Source organism: Cottoperca gobio, chromosome 10 (assembly GCF_900634415.1).
Source record: "Cottoperca gobio chromosome 10, fCotGob3.1, whole genome shotgun sequence".
NCBI lineage: Eukaryota > Metazoa > Chordata > Actinopteri > Perciformes > Bovichtidae > Cottoperca > Cottoperca gobio.
In genome coordinates this window covers 11,192,846-11,220,270 of record NC_041364.1, presented here as the reverse complement: position 1 = coordinate 11,220,270, position 27,425 = coordinate 11,192,846, and the positions used below count along the sequence as shown (strand labels likewise).

The 27,425-nt window shown below is 39.4% G+C and overlaps 1 protein-coding gene across 1 annotated transcript in view; it reads right to left on the bottom strand.

Moving 5' to 3' along the window:
- Window positions 1-27,425, bottom strand: part of pcdh11 (protocadherin 11) — a 123,770-nt gene that overhangs the window by 54,895 nt on the left and 41,450 nt on the right. Inside the window, exon 4 of the mRNA XM_029441206.1 lies at window positions 16,489-16,548. Within this exon, the coding sequence (XP_029297066.1) occupies window positions 16,489-16,548 (60 nt within the window). The remainder of the gene's footprint in view (window positions 1-16,488; window positions 16,549-27,425) is intronic.

Sequence of the window (27,425 nt, the reverse complement as noted above, 5' to 3'; positions counted from 1 at the left end):
AAATGACAACTTTGTCAGGTGGCCGTGTCACAGTCACACACATGCAGACATATGCACGCGTAACACAAATCTTCACAGTGGAAAAACTTGGACGTGTATGCCATCTGCTCATGTGTGCACGCACAAGTGCCGTGGATATCTCAGCCAAGAAACAGTGGGCAGAGTTCAAGTTTACATTCCTTATATTTCTGGCGGACGCAGCATGTCTTGGGCAGCATAATAAAACTGTTGCAAACAAAACACCTCCTCATCAAAAGCGGCTAATAAAGTCTTCAATATACTTAAGTGTAGCCTTAGATAAATAGAATCTCCATTTCCCGCTGCATTGGTGTTCAGTTGTCCAAAGTGTATTGATGTACTTATTGACATTCAATAAAGGGAAACCCTCTCAGCAAACCACTGCGAGTGGTATAAATCCTGTACACTTCTTGAGTGTGCACAAGGAGCAACTTTCCTTTAACACAATTACTAGACAGCAATAATGTCACAGTGTGTTCGAACCAATTTTGATTTACAAGTGGACAACATGTTGCCTTTTCATCAGCTTATTATTATTAAGTGGTCCCGTATATGCGTGTTTCCCCTGGACAATCCCCCCCCCCCCCTCTTGCTTCGCTCTTAGCGAGGTATTGATCCTCCCAGTGTACCGGCCCCTCCTGATTTCATTAGGCTAGCTGCTGTTAATTACTCCACACTCTAACCTTTTGCTGTTTCATTTGGTCCGACAAATTGGGTGAATTAAAGAAGGGGAGGTAGGAAGAGGAAAAGAGAGGAAGGGAGAAAACAGCTCCCTAGCAGCTGTAGTGGTGGACCCCCCCTCCCCTCTCTGTGGCGCTTGTGTCAGAATCCCAAGCGGCGTAATGATTAAAAAAGTTCATCAATTTTCTCTTTGCTCATCAAATTATGCAGAAGGAGGCTACTCTGGTAATTGTTGCAGAGGATTCATTTACGAAAACCATACCAGCTAGATCTAGTATGGTTGTCTGGGGAGTTGGAGAATTTTGCCTTTTTCACTTCTTTATGTGTTTGTAAAGGTTTCTCAGCTTCAGGCAGGCTGATCACTTAAAACACATGTTATTCATTTATGCTTATTTATTTACAAGGATCAAGTGACAGAACACATTTTGTTTTACACCCCTTTACTGACACACCAATCTGTCTTCTCGGGGAAGGTATTATAAGAGTTGGATTTGACACATAGCTGCAGTTATAATTAGACCTGATTTAATACCTTATGTCATGAGATTACATGCGCAGTGCATGGCATCTAAAGCATACTTAAGTCGCAGGGGAATGTAATTGATTAACCATATCAGACTGGGAACCAGATGATGAGGACGATGCTCTTAATCCATGTTTAATCAATATAGCCACTTCCTACACATCAAGGGATTATTGGGAGAAATTACTACCAGCTGTAATTGCTGATTTACAACACATCAAATAATTTCTTGCTCGGTGCATCAATGTGTTTATGTGTACAAGTGAGTCAAAGACATTTCACTGGGACCGCTTTAATCACCTGCTTTAAAGTGGGACAATGTTTCAACATGGATACATTTCCAACCAAGCGAGTGACATTTATAGGATCTTCTGTATCCTTAATATGAGAGATGCCCTTTCCTCAAGGTTGAGTACATTCTAGTTGAAAAGATTCTACATGATGCAGAAGGAGCCATTCAGAGTACTCCCTTTGGCTGAGATAATAACTTCATCATAATTAGCTTGTGGTGCTCAGGAGTGTTGAATTGTCAGTTGCAGTGGGATCTGGGCTGATTTATTGCTTGATTTAATTACGTATCAAAATTCAATTAGACATGCTTTCAACCAAATTCAAAGTGAGTTTTGTCAAGCTGTCCCTTGAAATCTTGCCCAGCTTGAAGGACATCCTTCATAATGCAGTGACATCTAACTTAATAATTATCACTTACCAAAAATCACTCATGTGCTAAAAGATGAAGATAAGGAGGAAAAAAAAATGCTCCCAGTTTTAGAAAATATGTCCTTTTTTCTTTTCTTTTTTTTTTTTACTCTTCCATTACTTGTTTCACATCTCAACTGACATCAAACAGAATCAAATAGTGTGAAACAGACCTTGATTCAGTGGTGATGTGAAGAGGGTTGCAGGTACTTTACCAAGAGAAGATACAGGACAAAATGCTCTTTGAGGTTGACTCCGGCTGAGGAAGTGTCTGGATTTCTTTACCCACATCACTCACTGCCTGCTCACCCCTTTTTGCTCTAGACTACACTAGGGAAAAGAAGGGGAGCTTTTTTTGAATAAGTGTCACACCAGCCTCCAAGAGCTACATTGATCTTTACGACTATGCAAATTCAGGATGTCATGGTGTCTATGCTAAGAAGCCAAGGAAGGGAAGAAATATTTCAGCCGGAGGTCTCTTACTGAAGTGTCCTTTACCGGTGTTGTAAATACACTCATTGACAATTTTATTAGGTACACTCTCGTATTACTGTGTACAGCACTCTTCGACCCTCAGAATAGCAACTTTATTTTTGAAGCATTGATTCAACAAGGTGCCACACATGTTCCATAGGGATCTTGATCTATACTGACTTGACAGTGTAGTTGTTGCAGGTTTTGCGTGAATTCTGTGAACATCCCACTTCACCTCATCCCCAAAGTGTTTTATTAGACTGTGATCTGAGGACTGTGCACTCCATTGGAGTAAAGTAAAGTAATTTCCTGGAACCATCTTCAGACAATGACACATTATCTTGCTTGAAAATCCCCTCGGGGAAAAAAAATAGTACACGGTCAATATAAAGAGGTCGCAGCTGGTCAGCAACAATGTTGGCTGTATTTATAAAAGCAAACATATCATAAGTACATCAAGTACTGGCAGACATAAGACTTTTTCCAGCTACTGTTCAAGCCCCTTTTTGCATCCTATAATATCAATACATTCATCGCATTACAGGGATGAACATCTTGCCCTTTGATAATACCAACACCCTAGATATGGTCACTTGGATAATGTTATAGCATGCTAGCTTTTTACTTTGTGTGTTTATCTTACATTTGTGCAAAATTGTTGGATTTACTGTTAAATACACAACTACTAAACAGCTACCGTACTTTTGTGCAAAATCGCCATATATTTCTGGTTTATTGCTAGCAACGGAATTAGCCATGTTTAGCAGAAATTAGAATTAAACTCTTATGTTCATAGTTTTACAGAAATACTTCAAGTCCCCTTGTTGGTGTCAGTTTGTTAATGAGCTCCAATTGATGTGGTCGCTGCTGGTCATGGGTCCAAACTGCCAAACAGGAAGTGTGAGCTTCCAATGGGCTTTATAGTTGAGGGAACTCAGACTGTACCATTTTGAGCAGTACAGAGGGGTTTTTCATGGTGAATAGTCTTTTATAAGAAAGTATTTATAAGTTTATTTACGTGACAGAAACCAGCATGGACTGCTTGTTTGTGTTGTGTAAACTTCAACTTAAACATAAACACAAACAAACATACATCGGGTGAAGATTACTCCAGGCCCCATGTGCTCTCCTTCCACCCCTCGGCCAATCCTTCCACCCTAGCACACTAAGTGACTATTATCTTATCATCGTCCTGATTATTATTACTACGATTAGAGTTGAAAAACCCTTGAGTAATCTGTGAAGTATGCTGTGGCTTGAAGAGTACTTGATATTTATGGGGCTAACTTTGGCAAGAAAACATTCCCCACCACATTAACCCATTAACCTCAACAACACCCTCTGATTTTCATACCAGACACGAGAGATCCATCGAATTTAAATCACATTCTGACCATCTGCATGTTGCAACAGAAGCACAGATTTGTTAAGCAAGTTAAGGTTTCTCTACTCTTCAGAGATTGAGTTGTAGTGATCATGGGCCTTCTGAGGCAATTAAAATATGTATATATCTATATGTATATATCAAAGTCCAATAGTCTTTTTCCATAAGTCCTAATATGCAGATTTCCACACCAACTCAACACTGCAACATTGCTTACACTAATAGGGCACTTTGCATCAGAATCAGTAAAACACTAGAACGTCCGCCTTGTGTTTGTAAACACCAACCAGTCAAACTGCATTTACACAAGGAATTTAATGAAAGGCATTAAGTATATGTTTTGTCGCAATTGAAGTCACTATATTGACATATATGATTCCAGTGAAAAACATGCTGTCTTCACATAGAGACAATTTTTTGCGAGAAATACGGACAACTGATAGAGAGCTTCGTCACATGGTGCAATGACATTTATCTGAAGCTCAATATCAGAAACACCAAGAGCTCAAGAAACACCAAGGAGCTGGTGTTGTTCTACCAGAGGAACAGGAGACACCCTGAGAGTAGATGAATAGAGTGGACTCATACAAGTACCATGGAGTCCACATCATCAATAACACAACTGGACTGGACTCACAATGCTGAAGCCCTCTTCAGAAAGGACTGTTCTTTTTGAGGAGACTCAGATCCTTTATTGTGTGCAACAGGCTGTAGTAGCCAGTGCTCTATTTTTTGCTGTGGTGTGCTGGGGTAGTGGCATCAAGGCTTTGATATCAGCAGTCTCACCAAGCCGTTAACCAAGGCCAGCTTGGTAATAAGGTTGTAACTGGACAGTGTGGAGGCCGCGGCGGAGAGGAGGACAAGGGATACATGAGTTGTTCCTCATCTGAGTGGGGGGGGGGGATGTCTAAGGATAGAGGATGTCACTTTTTGTAGATATTGTGAGCCCCTTGATTTCTTATATAGGGATATATAAATAAAATTCTATTGAATTGACTTGTTATATTTCAAGCTTTGTTGATGTTTTTCTGCTGTATGTAATGTAGTAAGTTCATTGAGAGAAACAAAAAGACAGAGTCACATTTCTTGTATGGGTTCACATGCTTGGCCAATAGAGCTGATTCTGATAGAAAACAAAGTTGTAGCTGTCGCAGAAGACAATGCTTCAAATATCTCAGCACACAAGTTCTATTTGATCACTGAAGATTAGTATCAACATATCAGTATCGGATCAAATTTCAAATATGGCCAGAGTCTTCCCTTCTGTTCCTGAATTATGGTGTTGAATTATGCCGTTGAATAATGGCGTTGAATAATGGCGTTGAATAATGGCGAGAAAAGTGTTTTTGCAGAACATTATGATGTGACAGTGTCACACCTTTTAGATATAAAATGTCATCACTTCATAATTTTATCCTATTTATAATCAGTGTTAAATTGTGACTTAATTAACATATTTATTCTTAGATTATGGCCATAAGAGTGTTTTGTAAGACCACACTGACCTTCACTTCCGACTTTCGACTAGCACATTTAAAAAGTTCATCCTTGAGTCTAAGTGGATGTTTGTGATAGATGTAATGAAATTCCCTCCAGGCATTTCTGAGAAAACGCTTTCACAAGAATGGGACGGACATAAGGTCACGGTGACCTTGATCTTTTAACCTTTGACCACCACCATTTTATCAGTTGATCCTTAAGTTCAAGTTGACCTTTGTGGCAGATTTGAAGACATTGCCACAAGGGCATTCCTGAGATATTGAATTCACGAGAATGGGACGGACAGACAATCCGAAAACATAACGCCAACGGCCACAGCTGACTCTGGCGCTGTGGGATAAAAACACTTGGTGCAGCATTTGACTGAAATGGAATTAGACCCACTGTAGATGTTGGTGAGACTCGCATGGAGACTACAGATTTGGCCGGACGGTAACAAAACCTCTCGACCTCGTCGGCATGTGCTGTCTGCCTGCATAGTGAGTCACAGACGCTTGACTCACTATCTGGAGGAGTGAGCTGCATTAATGCGGAGGTGCGCGTAATAAAGTGGCAACTAAGTGTACCGTCAAAGAGGAAACATGGCGGGAAAGAGAATGGAAAGCCCTTCGATGTGTCAAAACTTCAGTTTATCAAGATTGACTAGTCCCGTGAATTGTTCATCCGTTTGATCTATCTCCCATTGAAACATCTGACAGTTTTCTTCATTGAGACTGGCAGAGGCATTGTCCATAGACTGTGTTGTACAATGACATACTGTATCACAGGCTCATGTTTGAAGCAAAGCCAGAATGATTGTCATTGACTGACAAACATGAGTCACAAAGATAATATTGATTAATGATTTTTCAGAACATTTATGAAAATGATCTAATGAATGGTTAGCTGAAACGGCAGTCAGCTAATTTCATCTGGGTTTCAAAATGTATTCACTGCCATTCTTCATATATTATCACAAGCGTAAGGATTTCACAAAGAATCGTGTTAAACATGAACAATTCTAACGACTGTTAACAAGCAGGGATAATACTTGTCTCTAAGAATAAAGCCTTCTCTATGCGGAAGTGTTGACGGGGCTTCACTTCAAAAAAAGATTGATTTTGCTGCTATTACCAGTTATATGTAATCTGATCACTACACAGAGATCAATTTTTATCATAAGAGATCATATTTTTCATGGAGGAAACTGCATTATGCAGAATGTGTGCATTTGTAATGTATGTACAATTTACTGTGGGTTGTAAGTCAAACAATTAAACCGTTGCTGTTATCTGTTCTCAGAATACAGAAAACCATCTTTGAAATGTCCAATTATATCGCTATTCTTACAATGAGAAATGAAGGGAATGTTTCTCCGACACAAAGCAGATTGCAAGTTGAATATGACTGAAAGACTACAGTATAAAAGTTGGATTAATTCAAAACATCAACCACACATTCCTCTTTGTACTTAGACCTCCACATAAGAATATTTGGAGAATGTTGTACAAAGTGAAAACATTTGTAAATTAGGTATTTCTTTTGTGCAGTAATCATTTCCTTATTTGGACAAAGCAAGTAGAGATGGTACAAGGCAATGTCATGTGTACTTCTACCAGTGACATGTTAATAAAAGCTAAAGAACATAACATAGACTAATAGATGACGAAGGCAACTGCATTCACAGGAATGCTTAATTGCAGCAAGATTCAATGCACCCAGAACACACAATGTATTCTGACTTTGCTGCTACTGATCAAATATTTACAGTCAACGTACGCAATATTTCGGACGAGGCACCACTTTTACCACCGTCTCGGATGACACAAATGTCAAGTTCATGAATATTTTCTCAGGTAATCCGTATGAATGTGAAAGCCGAGCAAGGCGATAACTTAGCAGTCGTTGGAAGTTACGCATTTCTAAACACACAGTAGAAATGCAGTAAAATTACTGGGTCAGGGCATCATTTTCCCTCCTGTGTTCCCTCATTGTGACTTCTTTGAACAGCGTACATTTTATTCAATATTTTTCTTCAACTGACAACTTCTTTCCAATACGTACTGTAACTGTCAACTCTTGAGAGGGAACAGAAGCAATCCTTCGTGCAAAGCCAGTGGCACAGACTCGGTAAAACATTGATAAAGCACAGAGACAAGGCTCACAGTCATATCCCCATTTGCTCCATGCATATCTTTCTCAAATATGTTGATGTCAGTTTTTCTGGCAGTGCAGTCAGTTAAAAGTGTGCCATTGATGTAATTCAAAAGCCACTGAGCACAGAGCTGTCTCTTTTCCCCAGCCTGCCTCACTCAATTGGGGTCCATCACCATCACCAAAACAAACCTCTCCTCACTGCCAGGGTAATTTTTCTTCCTCTTCCACCACTGAGCACCAGTCATATTAATATCTTTGTAGAAGGCAAATGTGTGCTCCAGGAGGCCAGTCCCATGTGCTTTTTCCCCTAAACCTCTTGCTGTTTCTCTGGCCACAGCCAAGAGCATTAACATATGTTCTCACAGTGCACAGTGCAACTCTGCATTGGTAAATGCTTTATTACAGCAACACCCGCTCTGTACTCTTTCTCTGAATATCCATAAGTAGTAAAATACAGCCATATTGGCTCACTCAGAACAGTAGGAATGTGCCTCACATGACTGGGGGCTCCTTAACATTTAGTCAGAGGCCCTCTTTGTCAAATTGATATTCCTCCCACTCACATTAATGGCGGGTGGTAATAATGACAAATAAAGGCAATATTGCTACTGCATGGTACACGTTAGAGTGTAATAAGGTCATCCGCTGGTTATGATTTTTTTTTTTCTCTCGTATTTATGCTTTTTTAGCATGCAGAGCCTAATTCTCTCAGTATGACTTACATCTCCAAAGACTACGCCACTGTGAAATATGCAAAGGCAGAGGGTGAGAAAAATATCCCGAGCAATGCCTCATGTTCTTGCCTAGAGAGCTCACACGATTGTAATCATTTCCAAACTGTAATTTCCTCTTATTAGTCAATTTGTTTGTTTGTTTTTCCTTTCTGTCTGAGGTAATACAAGGCATCTCAGAGATCATGAAATCTGTGTCACGGAATAAAAGCATCAGAACAATGTCTTTTACAATTGGTGTAAAATTGGGAGATGATGCTCACTATTGTATAAGAACAGTCTTTTTTGTGGACTGAATAAAGCAAATGAAAAATAATGAGGCACAATGGCACACCTCTCATAGTGTAGTGTGATATTTTTGACATTTTGACATTTGTTGTTAATTCAACTGATGTGTTGGCATGTATTAGTAATATTTAAAACTAAAATAAAGATCCTCTGCAGAGGTGATGACATCCAGGGAAACACCTCCCACATTCACATGAATTACAAAGCAGCTTGGTTAGTACCTACAGTGAAAGTGTTACTTATATGATGACCATAAATTGTGAAATTGCTGATGATTATGTTGATTGCTGCTAAAATATGGCTTTGGGTAGAATGTGTTGGCAGATATCAACCGGCCACTGAGGTTGTTTCAGTTAGCACGCTTGCGGTCCTTGGCTCCTCGGGAGTTTTTTCAAGATTTATTTTTCATTTCTAATTTGGGCGATCTTTGTTCTGTCTGCCAGAGACACAGTTGTGCTGTGTTGATCTGAAGACATCTTTTAAAAGAATGTGTATCAAACACTACAGAGAACTTGTCGTCTTCTTCCTGTGTAGAGAACTGAGGGCTGGCATCCATGTCATCCCACAGCACTGCACTGATTTATAATGGTAGGGAGGGGAAAATAAGAGGCCAGGATACATCACTGAAACATGAAGGTATTGAATAATACTTTGCTCATGAATAAAATCATTAAAATAAGCTCTTATAACATAGACCATAACCGTGAATCTCAGAGTTTTATGATTAATGCGTCATCTATAAATTAAAGTTTTTAGATTTTTGACTGCTTTTAATTATATATTGATTCTTTATTTTATTTTTGTTATTTATAGTTTTATTTCCGTTTTGACAGGACAGATCACCTGAGGACACAAGTTTTCTTTGCTTTAACTTTAGAGATCTCTTTCTTAGACAATCTAGTTCGGGCTGCACCACTGTGCAAACTAATGAAGCCTCAAAGGCTTTGTTTAAGTCATTAAACATTGAAATCTAACGACACAGTTTTCTTCTAATGGCAAACAATTACATGACGCCAACCTGGCTAAGAAAATCAATGTCAGTGAAAACTAATGTAGTTGCATTGTTTATGTTTCAGCCAGGGGGATTTCATGTCTGTTCAAGTATAAGAAATGCTTGACTGGTCACTCACAAACAACACAACAATTATGGAATAAAATATATAAATTAATTAAATGTAAAAACAACCTCTGTAACATACTAATGTACATAGTTCCACCCACATCCAATATGTTATTCATTAAAAAAAACACTGTATCACTGTAAAAAAAAGAAAAATGAATATATGTATTACTGGTTAGTCAGTTGTGTGAGTGTAAAGGCTTATACATTTCAAAACACTTTGAGTTTTGTTTACGCAAATGAAAAGTGCGCCTATAAACACAATTTATTATTATTATTATTATTATTATTATTATTATTATTATTATTATTACAAAACACGAATGACCCCAAGCATGTGAAATAATATGCAACCCTTCCAAGTATCGTGTCACTTGGCAAACATATCCTCAATCTCAAGATCAGTTTTTAATTAGAAGTCATTTGGGTCTAAATTATAGTAAACAAAGCGCTTTTATCTTTTGACATTTAATTGTCTTTTTACATCCTAGATCAATGCTGCATTTGTATCTTTGTCAATGTAACATTTATTAAAAGGACAAACAATATGTTAAACTCATTATTTCCAGTATTTTCCAGCCTTCAACTAATTACATCTATGATGCAGGTGAACGAATGTTTAGACGAAGAGAGCACCAATAATTCTCTATCCTTGACAAATACAAATTAGGCTTGGTAAGAGAGTATCGGCAAAAGATACTGGGTGACTTCAGTTTACTGTTGGGAAAAGGCTGTCTTACTGAAAGGTAAAGCAATGAAAAAATCTGCATATAGCGTTCAATGATATTGTTTTAGTTTTTTTAGGTGGCTAAAATAAGTTTTGCTGCTGCCTCCGTCCACGGCAGTTCATTGCTTTGCTCCAGTGCTGGTACTCCTGTCTGTTTCTCCAAACTGAGAGCGTGCCGATTCATAATCTATTGCAGGTACGTTAAAACACCGACAATGGATAAGCACCTCATACAACCCCACTTCAAAAAAGGTACGAACTATCCCTTTAAGGAAATGCCAAAGTGTTTGTATGTCTTCTAACCAGCCATCATTCTCTTGATGGAAATCATCTTCCACCTTCACTCAGTGGATAAACACAGTGCTAAAGCTGCTGGAAACTCTTCTTTTCAAAAACAGGTTTTGACCTTTGAAGAACATATCATCTATTTTTAAATCGCCATAGTATAGTCAAGTTTAATTTGGCAAGAAGACAAGAAGGTCACAACTTCAAGACATCCAAGGATGCACCAGGTGAGCCAGAGCAGCTAACACCTGAGCAAAAGATAGGACAGATCCTGCCACACTGACCTAACAAAAGAATGGTACAGTAAGTGTATTCATTGAAATGTGGATAGCTGACACAGCATCAGTCCATGTGAGAAATGGGACCAACTGTATGCTACATGCATTCAAATATAAAACAACCCACAATGCATTACATGCACAAGGGCCCATATTCCACGTGTGTATTTGTGTTATTAGTTACTTCAGTCAGTTAAGTGTGCACTACTGCGGTGTATGCAACATATCATTTCCTTCACTTTGGTAAAATTGCTTGCGAGTTTTTGTGTAAAAACCAAACAAAGTTTACAGAGGAAATTCCTCCCACTACTCAACACTACATCAACAGTGGCAAATTGCTTTTCTCCCAAGCCTGTTTAATGACTGAACCAATCACGCATTAATGGCACAATCTACGGAGGAGTGATCCATGTTTGGAGACTTTCCTCATTTGAGACGCAGTTTGCACATGCAGAATTGTCTGTTGACATTGTGAAAAAGACTTGAGCAGCAGGGAAGAGGAGTTATTAATGACATTTCTGGTAGTTAATGGTATTTCCAACACATGTTAAAGATTTTGAGTTTCCTATATTCGTTAAGTATTCTTTACTTGTCTCGCTGGACATTATTATTTCACATGAACATCATCAATAAAACAAGTGAAATATATTCTCAATATGGACACATACTGGAGTTTTTGGGGGGGATTGTTTTATATTCCTCATAGTGCAAGCTCGCATTATCTTTACGTTCTCTTCAATTATGTTATATCTGTCATCATCATTTGCACAAGTTTTACTGTATTATTATATTTCCACCTGCTCTATATGGTGATTTTATTATAATGAATTTCTATTTATTCAGATCACTGCAGTGGCATTTTATTAAATATTAATGCACACAATATTACAATGAGCTTTACCACTTCCTCAGGTTTTACTGTCAGAACTCCTGACCTTAAGTTTCCACTATTGTTTTGTGTGATTATATTTTTATTTCATCATTGTATTTCACTGTCTCCTCATTTTTTATAATCACTGTACTGTACATCTGGAGTTCAGATGTACACTTTCATCAAGATGTTTTCTGTTCAACGCTGACACGAGAAAACATGTTAATGGTGCGTGTGAACCGCCGCAGCATGTGCACTCGCATGATGAAATGTCTGTCCTCCGATTGACTCGTTTACTGAGGTGTACTTTATTGCAGCAGGTCAAATGTGATAATGCTGCTCTTTAGAAAAGACACCTTGCTACACTTCCTGCAGCTTTTGTGCAGTTCATATGAACACCTCAAGTAGGATCTGTGAAAGTCACATTTCGCCAGCCTTAAAGATAGTCCAAATCATTATAGTAGACTCTAGGACTTGGTATTATCCACCGGTCAGGCTAAGATGCTTATACATATAGCAATCTAGGGGAGCAGGCAGTTGGACAGCAGTCCTGGAGCACACAATGACTTCCCATTAATGGGTTGCAGAGCATCGGGAGAGCTCACCCTGAGCAGAGATTTCCATGTGGATGTGGCCTATGGCACAGGGGTACCTGCCCCCAGCCATCTGCACTGATTTGACAAATGATTCTATATCAAAGGCCTCTGCACTGATTTGGGTGGTAATTGATTGGAAGTGAGGCCCTCAAATCCCTGATTGGTTTAGCTGAATGTGGGAGGGAGAGCTATGCTGTGGCAAGTGAGAGGAAAGGACAGCCAGAGAGAGAGAGAGAGAGAGAGAGAGAGAGACAGAGAGACAGATGGACAGACAGACAGGGAGTACAGTGCAGTGCAGGAGATCTGGGAAATACACAAAACTCAGAATGAAATTTTGTGTGATATGCAATTTCTACACACAATACGTATGTTATATTATTGCACAGAAACTCCCATGCCATCTCTGTGTTTCTGTTTCTATTCCTAATGCAACCGTCAGGATATCCAATTGGTTAGTGTGTCCATGAAGATTGGATTTCACCATTCAAAAAGAGGAATTTGGTTAGAAATGGAATATTATTGATTTGTTCCACATGGAGGTGTGGTCTGATTCAGATATATGAGCATGGCGAGCCGACTGAGAAGGAGGAATGGATTACATATTCCTTCATCAATTTCCACAGAATTCTTCATTCTATTATCCCTTGTTGTGAAAATCGCGTGACAGAAGAGAGATGACATCAAACATGGAAGCTAGTCATTGTTAGATTCCCCTGAGGATTACCTCAACCTCTTAAACCGATATCAGAATAGCACTGCATGAGAGCACACACAGACATGACCGAATCATATGCCGAATACTTAATATATATATATATATGAAACGTAATCTGCTTTATGTAAGGCATACATCTGAAGGTTTAAATATGTTATTGAAAAATACTTTTGAAGCAGTTAAACTTACTCTTGATCGACACACAATTTAATTTAGGGATTCTTCTGTTAAACTAGCAATATTATTGTGAGTTCAATCCTATTTATTTAAACAGTATTCCACATGTGTCTTTAAAAACATTCAAACAATAAATCTTGCAGCTCTTTGATTTATCCAACCAGGCATGTGTACAGAATGTCATGTTGGATGGTCTGCAAATAAGCCAGGAGACTGCAGAGCCTTGTTAATGCAAATGTGACAGTGATGCAACGTACATATTGGCCTACCGCCTTTATTACACGGCAGGCTGGCTGCACTGCATACCTTTTGCCATTTGACACAGACATGTGGTGCTTGCTAGTGACAGATGCTGCACAATACTGGTCCCAGAGGTCACAAATGACCTTTTGGATTGTCTTTTTTTCAGTCACAAAGAATTATTTGTCTGACGATGGCCACCAATGCAACCCCAGGCACCCTGATGCAGCCGTGGGTTGTGGCTGCTTGTCTTCTGAGATCACATTTACCTCATATGAATTGTGTGTGTGTGTGTGTGTGTGTCTGAGACAAGATGAGTGAGTGAATGTTTGTGTCTTTGTGTTTGCATGAGCAAGGGCTTGCGTGTGGACGTACGTGTTCAGGAGGATGCCTCACTAACCACCCATAGTCAGCTTGATGCCTTTAACTAAGCTTAATTGCTGCATGACTACCCTCTTGTTTGTATGCCAGAGGGATTTTCTTTTATTATACAGAATGAATCATCATTAAGATGTGCTTATCCAGTGGCCTTTCCTTGGCTTAAAAATGCTGTTGCACACAGGATCTCCTAAGCATTTTATCTGTGGCAATCAGCATGTTTACATTTACATCCTAGTTTAACCTCTCAGGGTTAAGGGTGCTTCAAGAAGCAGCGTGTCTGTCTCGCATGTGCATCACTAAACTTCTACATTGTTAGGTGAAATTGCGCGGGAGAGGCTTTCATCTTGTTGCCGGGAGTAAAACTGTGAAATGGCATCCTGTAGTTGCACTGGCTTTAGTTTACCTTAGCAATTTCAGAGCTGGCATGAACAGGGTGCAGTGCAGGCCCCATACTGTCAGAGGTGCTTGAACCCCACCCCCATGCCTGCCCTCTCCATCTGTCACCTAACAAGAATGCAATGTTCACATAGACACACTACATGTATTTATGCATGCATGCACACACATTTTAATGCGCATACAGGCACAGACACGATAATATTGACACAATCACTGTCCTCCAAATATCCAAAGAATTCAAACCTAAATAATTATTAGGTCATATTTTGTGGAACACAGAAATAAACATTGCGCTTAAGAGTGAAGTTTCAGAAGTTTCTGTTTACCATCTGTGCTACAAATGTGATACAGTTTATGTACGGGAACATGTATTCATTCGCACATCCCTCTTTGCAATTCATTCCTATCCTGTTGAGCTATAATGAGAAACTGTTATTCATGTTGTACATTCAGAAGAAAACCTTGTGAAAAACTGACACAATTTTCTACCGCCTGAAGCCTAGTGTCAGAAATGTGATGTTACCCTCACCTCTTACCCTGACTGCCGTACTGTAATGATGCTCTGAGGTGAGCCCACTCATCAATTATTCACAGAATGCAAGATTTTCACTCTTTATCTTCTCGCCAGCTAGAGGAGACCATTTAAGAAAAATAGAGGAGGAAATAAAGGAAAAGAAGCGTAAAGCCGCTTGGCGGTTGAATAAGAGAGTTTGCAGTGGACAGACAATGCTCTCGATGTGAGTTATAATTGTAGTTTAACAATGTGTGAACCTCTGAGATTTTCAGTATACAATATATGGCCTTTAGACTGGGATCGCTATGGAAACCAAAGGCCCTGAACGACCTGCAATGCCCACCCACTCGGACAGCCGTTAATCATCTTCGCTCAGATCCTGGCACTGCAGAATTTGGCCAATGTGTCAAGAAGCAATTATATATACTTAATGCTCGGGCACCCGATCTCCTCCCTCCCCTGTCTTTCCTCGCTCTCACACTCTTAATATAATCACAGAGCAGTCAGTTTAAAAGCCCTCTGTTCATTTCACTATCTATCTGGGGGATGCACACAATGCAGATGAACAGAAGTGTAAAAAGAGGATATTCTATTCTGAGAGCCATTATAATCAGAATATTCTTTTCATATAAATCATATCCAGCCGTTTACTCATTTTACCAGCCTCCTGAGCTGACTGACATACTAAATTAGCCCAGCTGGCCCATTGCATTCGCTGCACATATTGGGTTGGTGCGGATCATGGAGACTAATGTGAGCTGACTAGAGAGAGATTATGTTCCGCTGCTAACAGCTAAAACGTGAATAAGACGATCCGCGAAGAACCCACGGTGTTCCCCCATTACATCAGCCCTGATCAGCTGTGTGAAAATGTAAAGAGAGCAAGTCACAGAGAGAGAGAGAGAATGAGACGGAAATGTGGCAGCCAGTAATAACAGTACAGACATACCATCAGACTGTATCATATTGTATTATTATTTATTGTTGTACCACCGTCTGCAGCTTTCCATGCTACCCAAAGTCATTTCAGACAGCTAGCTGTGCATTAGTGATGTAGAAGAGTGTTATGCTTTGAACAGTTGATGACAGGCTGTCAGACAGCTTCCCTATTTTGGACTCCTTTTACCCAGGTCCACTCTCGCAACAAGCCACTCTCCACCATGCCAGCCATTCATCGAGAAAAGGACACAGGCATTTTTGACACATTTGTTGCTAAGTGAACTGAAATTGTGTGAATTTCACTACATAGCACATTATCACATTTGCAAGAAGCATGCACCGGGAGCGCGAAGTGAAGGGGAAAGTTACTTCAGTACGTGTGCAACTTGAGACCGTCAGAGTGAAGTGATGACTTTGACTGTGCATGTACAGGACTAATTAGCATTGAATAAATCTGCCATTCTCCCCTCATGTTAGATAAATGTTGAATCATAATGAAATGCAGAAAGAAAAAATATTACAGGAACCGAAAAGAGATGCTTGTTGTTTACTTAAAAACATTGTCTTCTTAGAATGACTGAATAACACATGAATTTGCACATCCTTTGGCAAACAGTTTGGTGAAAGGCATATGGTGAATAGATCATCAAATATTTAAACATATGACAAGAGTGATAAAGCTTATTTATAAATGCGAGATGTACATGAAGCATAAAAACAAAACCTAATAATAACATTAGATGCTTAAAATATCTTTAAGTATTTCACATAATGTTGTTTTTCCCCCTAACTGAAAGCAAGTTGGAGCTTACCTTATGAGGACAAATGGGGGGCGGTGAGTTAAAACAGTTCTCCGGTGTCTGGCTCAGGTTCTACAAGAAAAACACATTATCAGGGACATGTTTTCAGTAGAGGGCATCTCCCAGCAAATCTTCAGCGACAGAAGTTGCAGTTTATATCCCAGTCCTTGCCGTTAACATTTTTGCAATATATTTTAGAGGGGTTAAGTGACTCTCACTCAACAAGCAGGTCTTTGCCGCCCACTAATCCAAGTCCACAGCTTTTGTTGACAATCATATTTTAAATCTTTATCGTGACAATATCAACTTATCACACGTCATGTGAGTGGGAATAGTGATGTTTTTATGTTTTGTTTTCCAGTTTCTCTTCCATCTATTCCTGCACAAAGATTATAAATCCTTCTTTGTCAGAAGATTTCACTGAACATATGTTCAGACTTTCGCACACGCCTGAATGCATTTTTTGAGATTAAATGATTATCACATTGTTAATACACCAATATATCACTCAGATACAAGAAAACACCATTAAAAAGCAGACGCAAGGTAAGTCAACAAGCCAACAACAGATGGTCCCTGCTGCTTGTGATTATGCAAAGATCCAAAGTATTTGCATACTCACAATGCCGTTATAAAAAAAAGACAACAAGAAGCCATCTTGAGCTGACCTCAGTGAAAAATGAAAAGAGCAATGAGTGAGGCAAACCCAGCAGGGATGGAGATGGGCTCTACAAACTTCTTTGGGAATGTACCAAGGGCCTGCCTCATGGGAAGGTCCTGTTGATTTTCCAGCAGGTGCTTTCAGTTATGCCCTCATATCCAATTATGTGCCTGTGGTATGTCTGATGCTCCCTGACACTATTAATGGCTACCTTATGGTATCACCAGGACAGATGAGACACTCAACTCTCCTGACTCTTAACATCTATACTTCATTGCAACATACAAGGAGAACACCTCCAATGGCCACAGTGACTGAGAGAGCGAGAGAGGGGGGGAAAAAACTAAACAGCCAGGCTTTCAGTGCAGCATAAACACTGCATCATTAAATATGAATGATAAATGGGCCTTGCTGGGATGATAGAATTAGTAGACAAAATTTTCCCTACAGATTGAGTAGTCTATACAACCATGATATCTTAATTGATGTGACAAATAAACACAAGTTATTTTCTTTGGGGATAAGAGCAAGAAATGGAATTGTCTTCTGAGTGAGTTGCATGCTATGATTTCCAGTGGGGGGGGGGGGGGGGGGGGGAACAGAATGACCTTGATTCTAAGCTATTGTGACTTCTATGTTTTATATATTGCTGATTTGAATGGAGATGGATGAAAAAAACGAGGACAGTCCATTTAATTATGAGATGAACCTCCAGAGCTTTTACAATATGCACATGATTCTGCCCTTTACCACCACCGACGGTTAATCATCGGTAAAACAGAACGCTTAAAAACACTCACACCAAACATTTCCAATTAATTTCATACCTCCCAGTCACTCTAGGATAGTTTGATGTGCTACGAAAAAACAAAAGGTCAACATCTTCTGTGTTATTAAGAGTAGAAAATCAGAACTCAAATATGCTACAGTAAATTCACTGAGCGGTGAAATAATAGACCATTTTGGATTTATTCAAAAGTCTGTTTAAAACTGCAAACAAACAACAGGGTTTCATTTCCCTGTTAATCAAACACTTTAATTTGAAAGCACAAAAGATGTGGAAGAAGCAATATTTACAGATACAAATATAATGTGTTGCTTGGATTTGGTGCTTTAGTTGGTATAAATAAAGGAACCTGTTCAAGCTTGATAACAACCATAGATAATCTAAATCTCTCACCCTTTCCTGGACACAAACACAAACACATAGCAAGAGCACCACGGGCTATAATCACTGTTGTTTTATTTTCTTTCCTCCTATTACAATCTCATTTCATTTTTTGAGCAGAGCAAAACATCACTTTTCATTGAGGCCATGTTCCTTTGTCGCACAGCTCCAGTGTAACGCACACGTGTACGAGGTAATTGTTAATCATTAATTTTTCACTATTGCGAAAAAGGATGCAGCTTTGTGAGCAATAACTCATATTCCGTGTTTTTACAGAATACACAAATGTGATGATGATCATGTCAGGAGATACGTTATAAATAGAAAAGAAATGGAAGGAAAAAACTACTGTCGTTTTTCAGCTCACCTTTGGTCTGGAACATTTCTCATCTGATAGGGAAACACTATTGACAAGGCTTGCAACAGAGGGTCTTGGATTACACCATATATTGATGTTTTTGTCTTTTCAGAGTGCTTGGGGTGGTTATTGTAATTTGATGAGGCACAGAGAGCACAGTGCTATGATACACAACAACATTTATTTTCTGAGGAAACGGAAAGATAACTGAAATATGATTTCTATTTGTCTGATTTCTCGGAGACATGCTGGTTTAGCAATGATCCTTTCTGCTGCACCTCAGGTTTGTTTTCCTTCAGCATAATTCTTACCCTCACTCGAGAACCATCATAACTTACAAATAGTCCAAGTGTTAATTACAGTATGTGCTGTATAATACATATTTAGATAAACCTAAATGAATTACCAAGAAGCAAATCAAGGCATCTTGTGCAAAAGGGAATATTAGCCTAAACCTTGTGTAACTTCCTCTCTGTTTCTATTTGCCAGATGTAGTATAGTAGTCTGGTCACATTCAACAAGCCAACTTCCCTTACAAGCCCCATGAAAAAAACAAGAGCACTATTCAGTGCTGAGTGGACAGGGACTTGTGGCACATTTGTGTTTCCAGCCCCATCAGCTCAGCCTCCATTCTCCACAAACACAAGGCGGCTTTATACTGCCGTCTTCCCCGGCTCCCACAAAAGTGGAATGCTAGATTTAGTAAACTGTGTTTCCAGCAGCTAGTTACTGCTTCTCTAGTTGTGTTTTCCACCCACATTCATTCCCCCACCCCCCCCCTTCCCGCAATAAAATATAGTTCTCGCACTAGGATTAAAGGAGCAATGTAGTTCAAGGATTATCAAATGCCTTTGATCATGTGACTGCCATGTTTTTGATCTGCAGCACATAGCACCAAATATATTCTCTTTTTCTAGCCTTCTGTCTCTATCCCTCTCTATGGATTTCCCTTTGCTTGATGGTTCTCTACAATGTGAGAAGACCTCTTGACAGGCAGTGAAAGAAGAGAGTGTAACAAGCGTAAAACACTATGCAAAATAAAGCTGCCTTGTGTTGAAGTTTGATTAACACGTTTCTAACATGTAAGAAGGGTTCGGGTCGTGTGATTGTTTTAGCCACAAACTGGTTTTGTGGAGTCCATTATAGCTTTTCGCCCATATCGAACTACTCCTACATTCAATATTCCCCCCAGCCTTTGAGGCATTGACAAAGATGTTCTGAGTATGAAGAAAGCGACCATGGATTATTTGCCTTTCAAACAGGAAGTAAGGTTTCAGATGTCTCAACCCCATCACCGCACCCCCAACAGCACCCTGCTGCCGTTCATTAGCAATTTCTGAGCCTTGGGCTATTTTGCAGTGTTTCAATCCCTGCATTATTATTATTTAGTGAGAGACTTGGACATTCAAAGGGACACGCAATATGTGCAACACTTGTATCGCAAAGCAATACCTTTTTCATGATGCCCAGACTAAAACCCTATAACTGTGAGCCAGGGGATCCGTGGCTTAAATTTAGTCAACATACCTCAAAAAATCTTCTTTATCCTCATTGTACGATCACCCCCTATTAATGTCATTGCCAAGACAAAAACGGGACATATCAAAACAATTATTTTGATGTGGCTTCAAGCAACATAACATTTCAATGTGAATGGCACTCGAACCTTGCATCATTATAAGGCGTGGTTTCGGGCAACAACAAAAAAGCCCATCAGAAAATGATGGAATATCTTTTTAATGGGTAAAAACCTACGAGGCTTTCATACTGTCTACCTGCCATGTTTTTAGATAGACCATGTCAGTCACGTCGAGGAACACAGAAACAACATAGAGACAGGCAGACAAGACATAAGTATGCTGCCTTCCATCTTCGTCTCAGCTTGGCATGTTTATCTAGTCTTCCATGTGAGCTTAGTGCGGTACTGTGCATATGCATACAAAATGATGAAGGTTGAGAAACTAGTGCCTGAAGGAAGCTGCACATATAGCACAAGCCCTTTGAAACGGTGCCAGGGTGGGCCTCATTTGCAAAGCAATTTGACAACAAAAGTAAAATACTCTACAACAAACCAAATTCTTGAGATGCCAACTGGTACGGCTCTGCAGTTAGCTCAGAGAGGGAATTCAAGAGGGTTACATCCGGTGTCTTGTGTGTGTGTGCTTCTGACATGGCTTATTTGCAGAACTAGCATTGCACCAGTGCAATGTCATGATTGCTTTGGCAAGGAAAGAGGGCCTAATTTACATGAAATGGAGTCCTAGAGCCACACAGGAGCTTGCCTTTGACCGAGGTGCCAACAATCGTGCAGAAAAACAATGTAATTACAACCTACAAAGCTGCTGCGTTTAGAACAAACTGACTCTTTATACAGCAGGACTACATACCAGTAACTCAATCAGTCTTCCAAATGGGCACGATGGAAAAATGTGCTAAAATAGTTTGGAATTTGGTAGGAGTTCATCATTATTTTTTAGGAACTCAAATCAAATGTGAACTATAGAGGCAACTTTTTTATTATTTGATGTATGAATATATTTGAATATTTTTTATGCAAAATGTCCAATAGATGTTATTCTCCTCAGATAGACTGGAATCTAATGCAACTGCAACATTAAGCAGTTGGTCACTATCTACTCTATCACCAGTCCTTTTTCATTGGATTCATTGTTTTCTCCGTCGCTGTGATTTAGAACAGTCTCTGGTGACATGGATTGTTTTGACAAGTGCAATATTGCTCTGGATTAACTAGAACAGGATTTCATACCATGTGGGTTTATGATAATCTAAAATATGTCGAGGAAGCTTGATATTGTTTTTATTGCATATACAACTGCTAAGGCATTTGCATTAGGACATTACATTTTCAGAAACGTGATACCTACAGAAAGGGCACGCAGTTTGCAATTGAGCAATAGAGCTGCTGTGTGCAACAAAACATGCAGGGCATATTTAGTGGCTCAACAGAGGTTTGTGTATACATTCTGTGCCCATGATGTCATTACAAAATCAGGTCACATAGTATCTCTATGTTCTTTTAGTTTCAAGCTTTTTATATTTCAACTCCATGCTGTCAGCCACAGTGCATGGCCTTCGGGTGAGAGAGAGGTTGACTTGGTTTATTTTTTTATATTTGACCTCTGACAAAAAGCCACAGGTCTACATCTTGTAGGAATCTTACCGAAGTTCGAGCTCTACCTCGATACTAAACAAATAAAATAACATCTATTAAACATAGCATTTCTTTCCTAGTACGTTTCGTTGTGCCAAACTGTAAACAGTTGGCATTATTTGCTGTCTGTAATTGCTAAAATAGTGAATGAACTAATACATTTTGAATAAATATTTCATCAGTGAGAATTATATTAGGCTGGTATTACACAAACAATATGAATTTTTGCTGAATATTCCAGTAATTGTTTTGAGTGAGTTATGTAAATGCTCAAGGTCTCATTGGATTAAGTTGGATATAATCATGTGTGTGTTTAGAAATGTGTGAATGTTACAACCCTATTTGTGTCGAAAACATCAGCTAACAGTACATAATTGTCGCCTCTCGGATAGTTTGGAGACGAGGGGCAGTTTGATACAAATTGAGGCCACGAGGCGAGAGACTGTGTGCTGAAAAGCTCTCTAATCCAGTAATATGTTGGGTGACTTTCTAAGATAAATACTCTGGCATTGTCTTGATGAGAGAGCCTCGCCTCATTTAAGTTGTCTTTGGGATCCGGATCAGTCCACATGGCGGGAGTCAGACTTGTACACTTGACCATATAATGTGGCATGCTAGTCACAACCCGGAATGCATTTCTCTCTTCAAAGTATATTTCTTGGCCTGCTCTCGTCACTCACTCCCTCTAACCAATTTGTCATTCTAAGCCTAGCCTCTGTGCTGCCAGCGCCTAGATGATAGCAGTGGGCCTTTCTGATCCAGGCAGTGGCTAGGGAGCAGGCCAAGTGTTACGCGAGCCACCCTGGGACACCAAGCAGGCGCTTCTGCCGGCTGATGCACGCCTCCACGGCCGAGAGGAACTGGCTTTGCAGATGCTTTCAATTCGACACAGAGTGGAGCTCATCTACTTTGTGAGGACATTTGCTTTGTGTTTGTGCACTGCATTTGTGCTTGTTTGTGTATATCGTGCGCAAATGTGCATGCACGTATGTGTGTGTGTGTGTGTGTGTGTGTCAGAAGATTAAGAGAAATCTTTGTGTGTGAACGCATTCGCATGTGAGTGTTTGTGCACGACTGAATATATCTGTGTGAAGCTGCTTTTTTTATAAAGACACAATTATCCTGAAATGAGGCTGAGCTTTTTTTTTCTTTTTCTTTTTGGTTAGCAATTATAGTATTTTCTAAGTTCTGATGACCTACTATTTCTCTGCTCATGTCCTCTAGAAGTCAGTCTAGTCACCATTTTCCTCCATTTGGAAGACCTTCCTCTCAAGAGCAAGAAGCAACCCTGTCGTTGTCGCTTCATTGTTCCTGTTTTAAACGGCCATTAATGCCCTCATTCAAATGCTTGGATGCCGCTTTGCTGTTAAGCTTATCAGCAACAGTCAACCAATTTACGACTGCAGTTCTCTCTCTAGTTGGGTGAGCAGAGCATTGAGTTTATTCAAAATTACATTAGCTGCATATTGTTATTGACTGCTTCTCACGGTCAGGCAAAACTTTATTTTGATAAATGAAAATAAATACCATCTTATCTAGTCAATTACCCAGTGCACGTGCTGTGCATTAACGAATCCACTCTCCTCATTTTAATGCCATTTTGAGAAATTGGGTCGGGAATGAGAAATATATTAGTAGCTTTTGATTTAGCTGATTCAAAACAGTTTGTTTGAACAACAAAAGAACCGTCACTATTTGGAGGTACATTTGGCAAACATATTTTAATCATCTTCTGTTTTGTCAAATTACAGAGAAGCCACTCTGTTTGGATCAGCAGTCTATTCTCCTCTCTGCGGAGGTGCTCGACATCGACCTTTCTGACCCCTGTGTTTTTTGGTTGCGGCCTTCTCCACATTCTCCACATCATCAACCATTCTGCAACCAACTATGGGCTTTCTGAAAATAGACTCCGTCCTTCGTCTGCATTATAATTGAGACTTGAAGTAGCTTGTTGAATGTGTAGCCAGAGCATTCTCGTTAGACATTGATGCCCATCTCACAAAGCAACACCAGCCTTTGTATCTGTCTGAGCTTGATTCAGTATTTGATTGGGAATGAATCTGGAAGGCTCCAATCAGGTTCCCTTGTATGAGCACAGTTAACATGTTTGTGACTGCTCCTTGAGCACTGATGGCAGAGACATGGGCGATTAAGGCCAGAGCCCCCAATCAAACCAGCTGTGTGCCATTCCCCCCCCCTCGTAGCACTGGTTGTGCCATGCATGTGTTCCACACTTCTAGCGGGCAGAAACGCCTCCACCAAACTTGGGGAGTCTGGGGAGTCACGGCCACACATGAACCAGGACATGTAAGCAGATTGGGGTTTAGGCTATGCAAACATTTTTCAGAGACAGAGCTGCTATGCAAGCAGAAATAATCCCATTGGTTGTGTTAGACCTCAGTGGAGGGGTTTTTCTAGCCAAGTAGTAGTTGGCTGCTGAAGCACAGTGCAAAATGCAGAGGGGGAAACAGTAGGTAGTTAATATTATAAATCCCAGGGCTCTTCCTTAGCAAAATAATGCAATTAAGCTATACTTAAGACATGAAATATAGGTTAGATTGATAATAGTATAAGTGACCATATGTATCTTGTATTTATATCATTCGGAGTGTTGCATTTTGCTCGATTTTACTCTGAGAAAAAACAAGATTATAAACATCAAATTTAATTACAAACTAAAAGTAAACCGAGTGAAAAACATCTAAACATTACGAACTGTAACATTAGCCTTTTCCATTCCATCAATTCCATTTTACCATCTCATGTTGAATAAGCATTAACCACTGGATCCCTCATTTGGTAATGGGGAGTCGTTCCAATAAGAGAATGTTTGCTTTTGTGAATACACGTCTAGTTTACATATAGTATGATCCTCACTTTTTTTTAATGTAATTTCAACAAATAAATATCACCTTCTATTCACTCCAAAGCTAGACATTGATATGTAATGAACAGAAGATCGTACCTGTCTCTTTAAACTCAGGTATTACATTTTGTACAAGCCCAACCAAGTCTGAACCTCACATTCACAGTACTACTGGTATTGTGTCAGCGGTGATGAACATTTAGCTAACTCACAACAGAGCATCACTTACAAGAAGGAAACAGCTTCCTTCTCTTTTTTTTTTTTTTTAAAGCAATCACCATACAATTACACAGCACACACACACCTATACAAACACATACTACAAATGTGTTCATTATGTATGACCGTAATCCTTTAACAAATAGGATATCATCCTCTGCAGCTCTACCATGATACAAAATCACGTCACTACATACACACTTGAAAGTGATTTTATGTAAGCCTTCATAGATTTTTATAAAAACTAATTGCTGCAGCCGTCTTTTACAGTGTTGTTGCTTTTTAGTTCCACGCGGTGGTGACAAAGTCAGAAATTGTTGAATCTTAAAAATAGCAGTTTAAAAAAAAAAGATATTAACAAGGTTAAACTATGGCTTTTTCAGACTTGCTGCAATGTAGCAAAAGGTGTTTTATTAAATAAGGGTGTCTTGTCTTGACGTCAGCGTAGTTTAACTACAATATGTCTTGTAAAAGAAGTAAACTCAAACAGCAGTCGTTCAGGGTGAAATACTGTCTTAAAGATCTGCTGAGTATCTAGTGTTGTACAGAAATCAATCTGTAACCAGCGGCCCTTCAGGCTGCCCTGTCAATCCCCACGTGTGTTTCGAACATAATAACCGGGGTGTTATGATCACGAATGGAATGCAGATCTGTTTTTTTTTCTGTTTCAGGTGGACATACATGAATTATGCAAATCTATGGTGTTACAAATTTAAAAGAGATTGGTTTTGAATAGATGTTCTCTTCCTGCAGTCCAGCGGACCTCACAAAAAAAACATATTGTGGTCTGGCTTCCTCAACACAAACCATTTTATCTGAATGACATGCCGAACCATCAGCCGGCTATCAAACAGAAGCACATACAAGGCCTTCTAAACACCTATTAGAGCTATCGATGGGAGAGACAGAGGTTATGACCATGAAATGGGGCGGATATTTGTGTCTCTCACTCCACATTACCAGCATCTTTAGAAAAAGCTTTATAGATTTGGACGGAGGCGAAAGGAAGGCTTTATCAGCACCAACACAGAGAAACACATTAAAGGATCAGAACCCCAAAGGTCAATTGTGGCCGTGGGCAGTGCTTTGTGATGATGTCCTCTCTGTTTATTGCACTGAAGCCATGTGACACATGTGAAAACAAGTAATAACACCAATTTATTGTATATTTTAGAACAGAAACGGATTCTTTGTCTATATATTGAATATACAGTGTCATTTACATTTATAAATATTCATCTTTTCTGTGAGATGCAGCGCCTGTGCTCGGTATTCTGTGCACTTTATCGCATGCAAATAACAATCGGATAGCTGCTGATGTTCCTGGGATAATAGGCTGATAGTGCTGATTTAACATAAAATTAGACAAATATTTTAAAAAAAAAGTGTTAGAAAGCTTTTTGGCTTGCAGTTTTACTGAATTTATTCATCTGTAATGTGTGAACTCATATGCGACACAAGTGTATAAAAAACTGAGTCCGAATGCAGTTTCATAATTTCAACATCTTCTTTAGAAAACTGTTACTGGAACTGTAGCTGAACTCTGCCAACGAGCGTCATTCTTTTTCAAACTTCAATTCTATGACATGCTGTCAATAAAACAGCACATTGACCTTGTTCAGAGGATGTAAAACCTCTCCTTTTCAGGATTGAACGTTTTATATATATATTCAGCATCTCAACAATAGACTTTGTGACACTGTGTTGTGATTTACTTGTATTTTGCAGGGCAACACTCACTGGTTGAGACAAATCCTTAATCCCTCACAAGATAATAATAATAATAATGTAATCCTTATTCCCAGATGGAACCATTTTCTGAAAAGACAGTTTTTGGCCCCGCAGAGGTTCTATTCAAGAAGAAGAGCAATTGGAAGTTACTTAAAAATACACAGCAATTAAAATAAGACACACTGCACAATCCTACCCACCATGCTAATCCTCTCTGATACAGATGTAGTTATTGTAGTGCAAAAACTTTCTCATTTTACTGTATCAGTATATAATATTGCACTCTTACTCCCTCCACCCGTCCCATCAGAAAATGAAAATGTATTCTTCTAAGATGCCAGATCAACTGTGATCTGAATACCTGCCACTGAAGAAGCATAATAATTTTGGTTTCAAAATCAAGTTTACAATATTTTTATTGTGGGGAGAGGGAGAAACAACTAAATATGTCTGTAACAGCTGCTGCAGTGCTAGTGTAGAAAACATGCAGCACAGATGAAAGATGATGAGAGCTTTTTTACTCCTGGACTTCACAAGAGTCTAAGAACACATACATGCGCAGGCGTTCACACAGTGAAACGCATCCGCGAATGCAAAACGCTGGTAAACATGCTGCTTAATGTTTTTCCTTTCTAAAGACAACCAATGCGAGGAACAGATGGAATCATTTCCAACCATGAAAATCGTTCGTGACCACAATTAATGATAGAGAATAATCCTAATGAATGCTACACCATGTTAGTGATTGCCATCTTGCTCTCTGCATACAGGCTT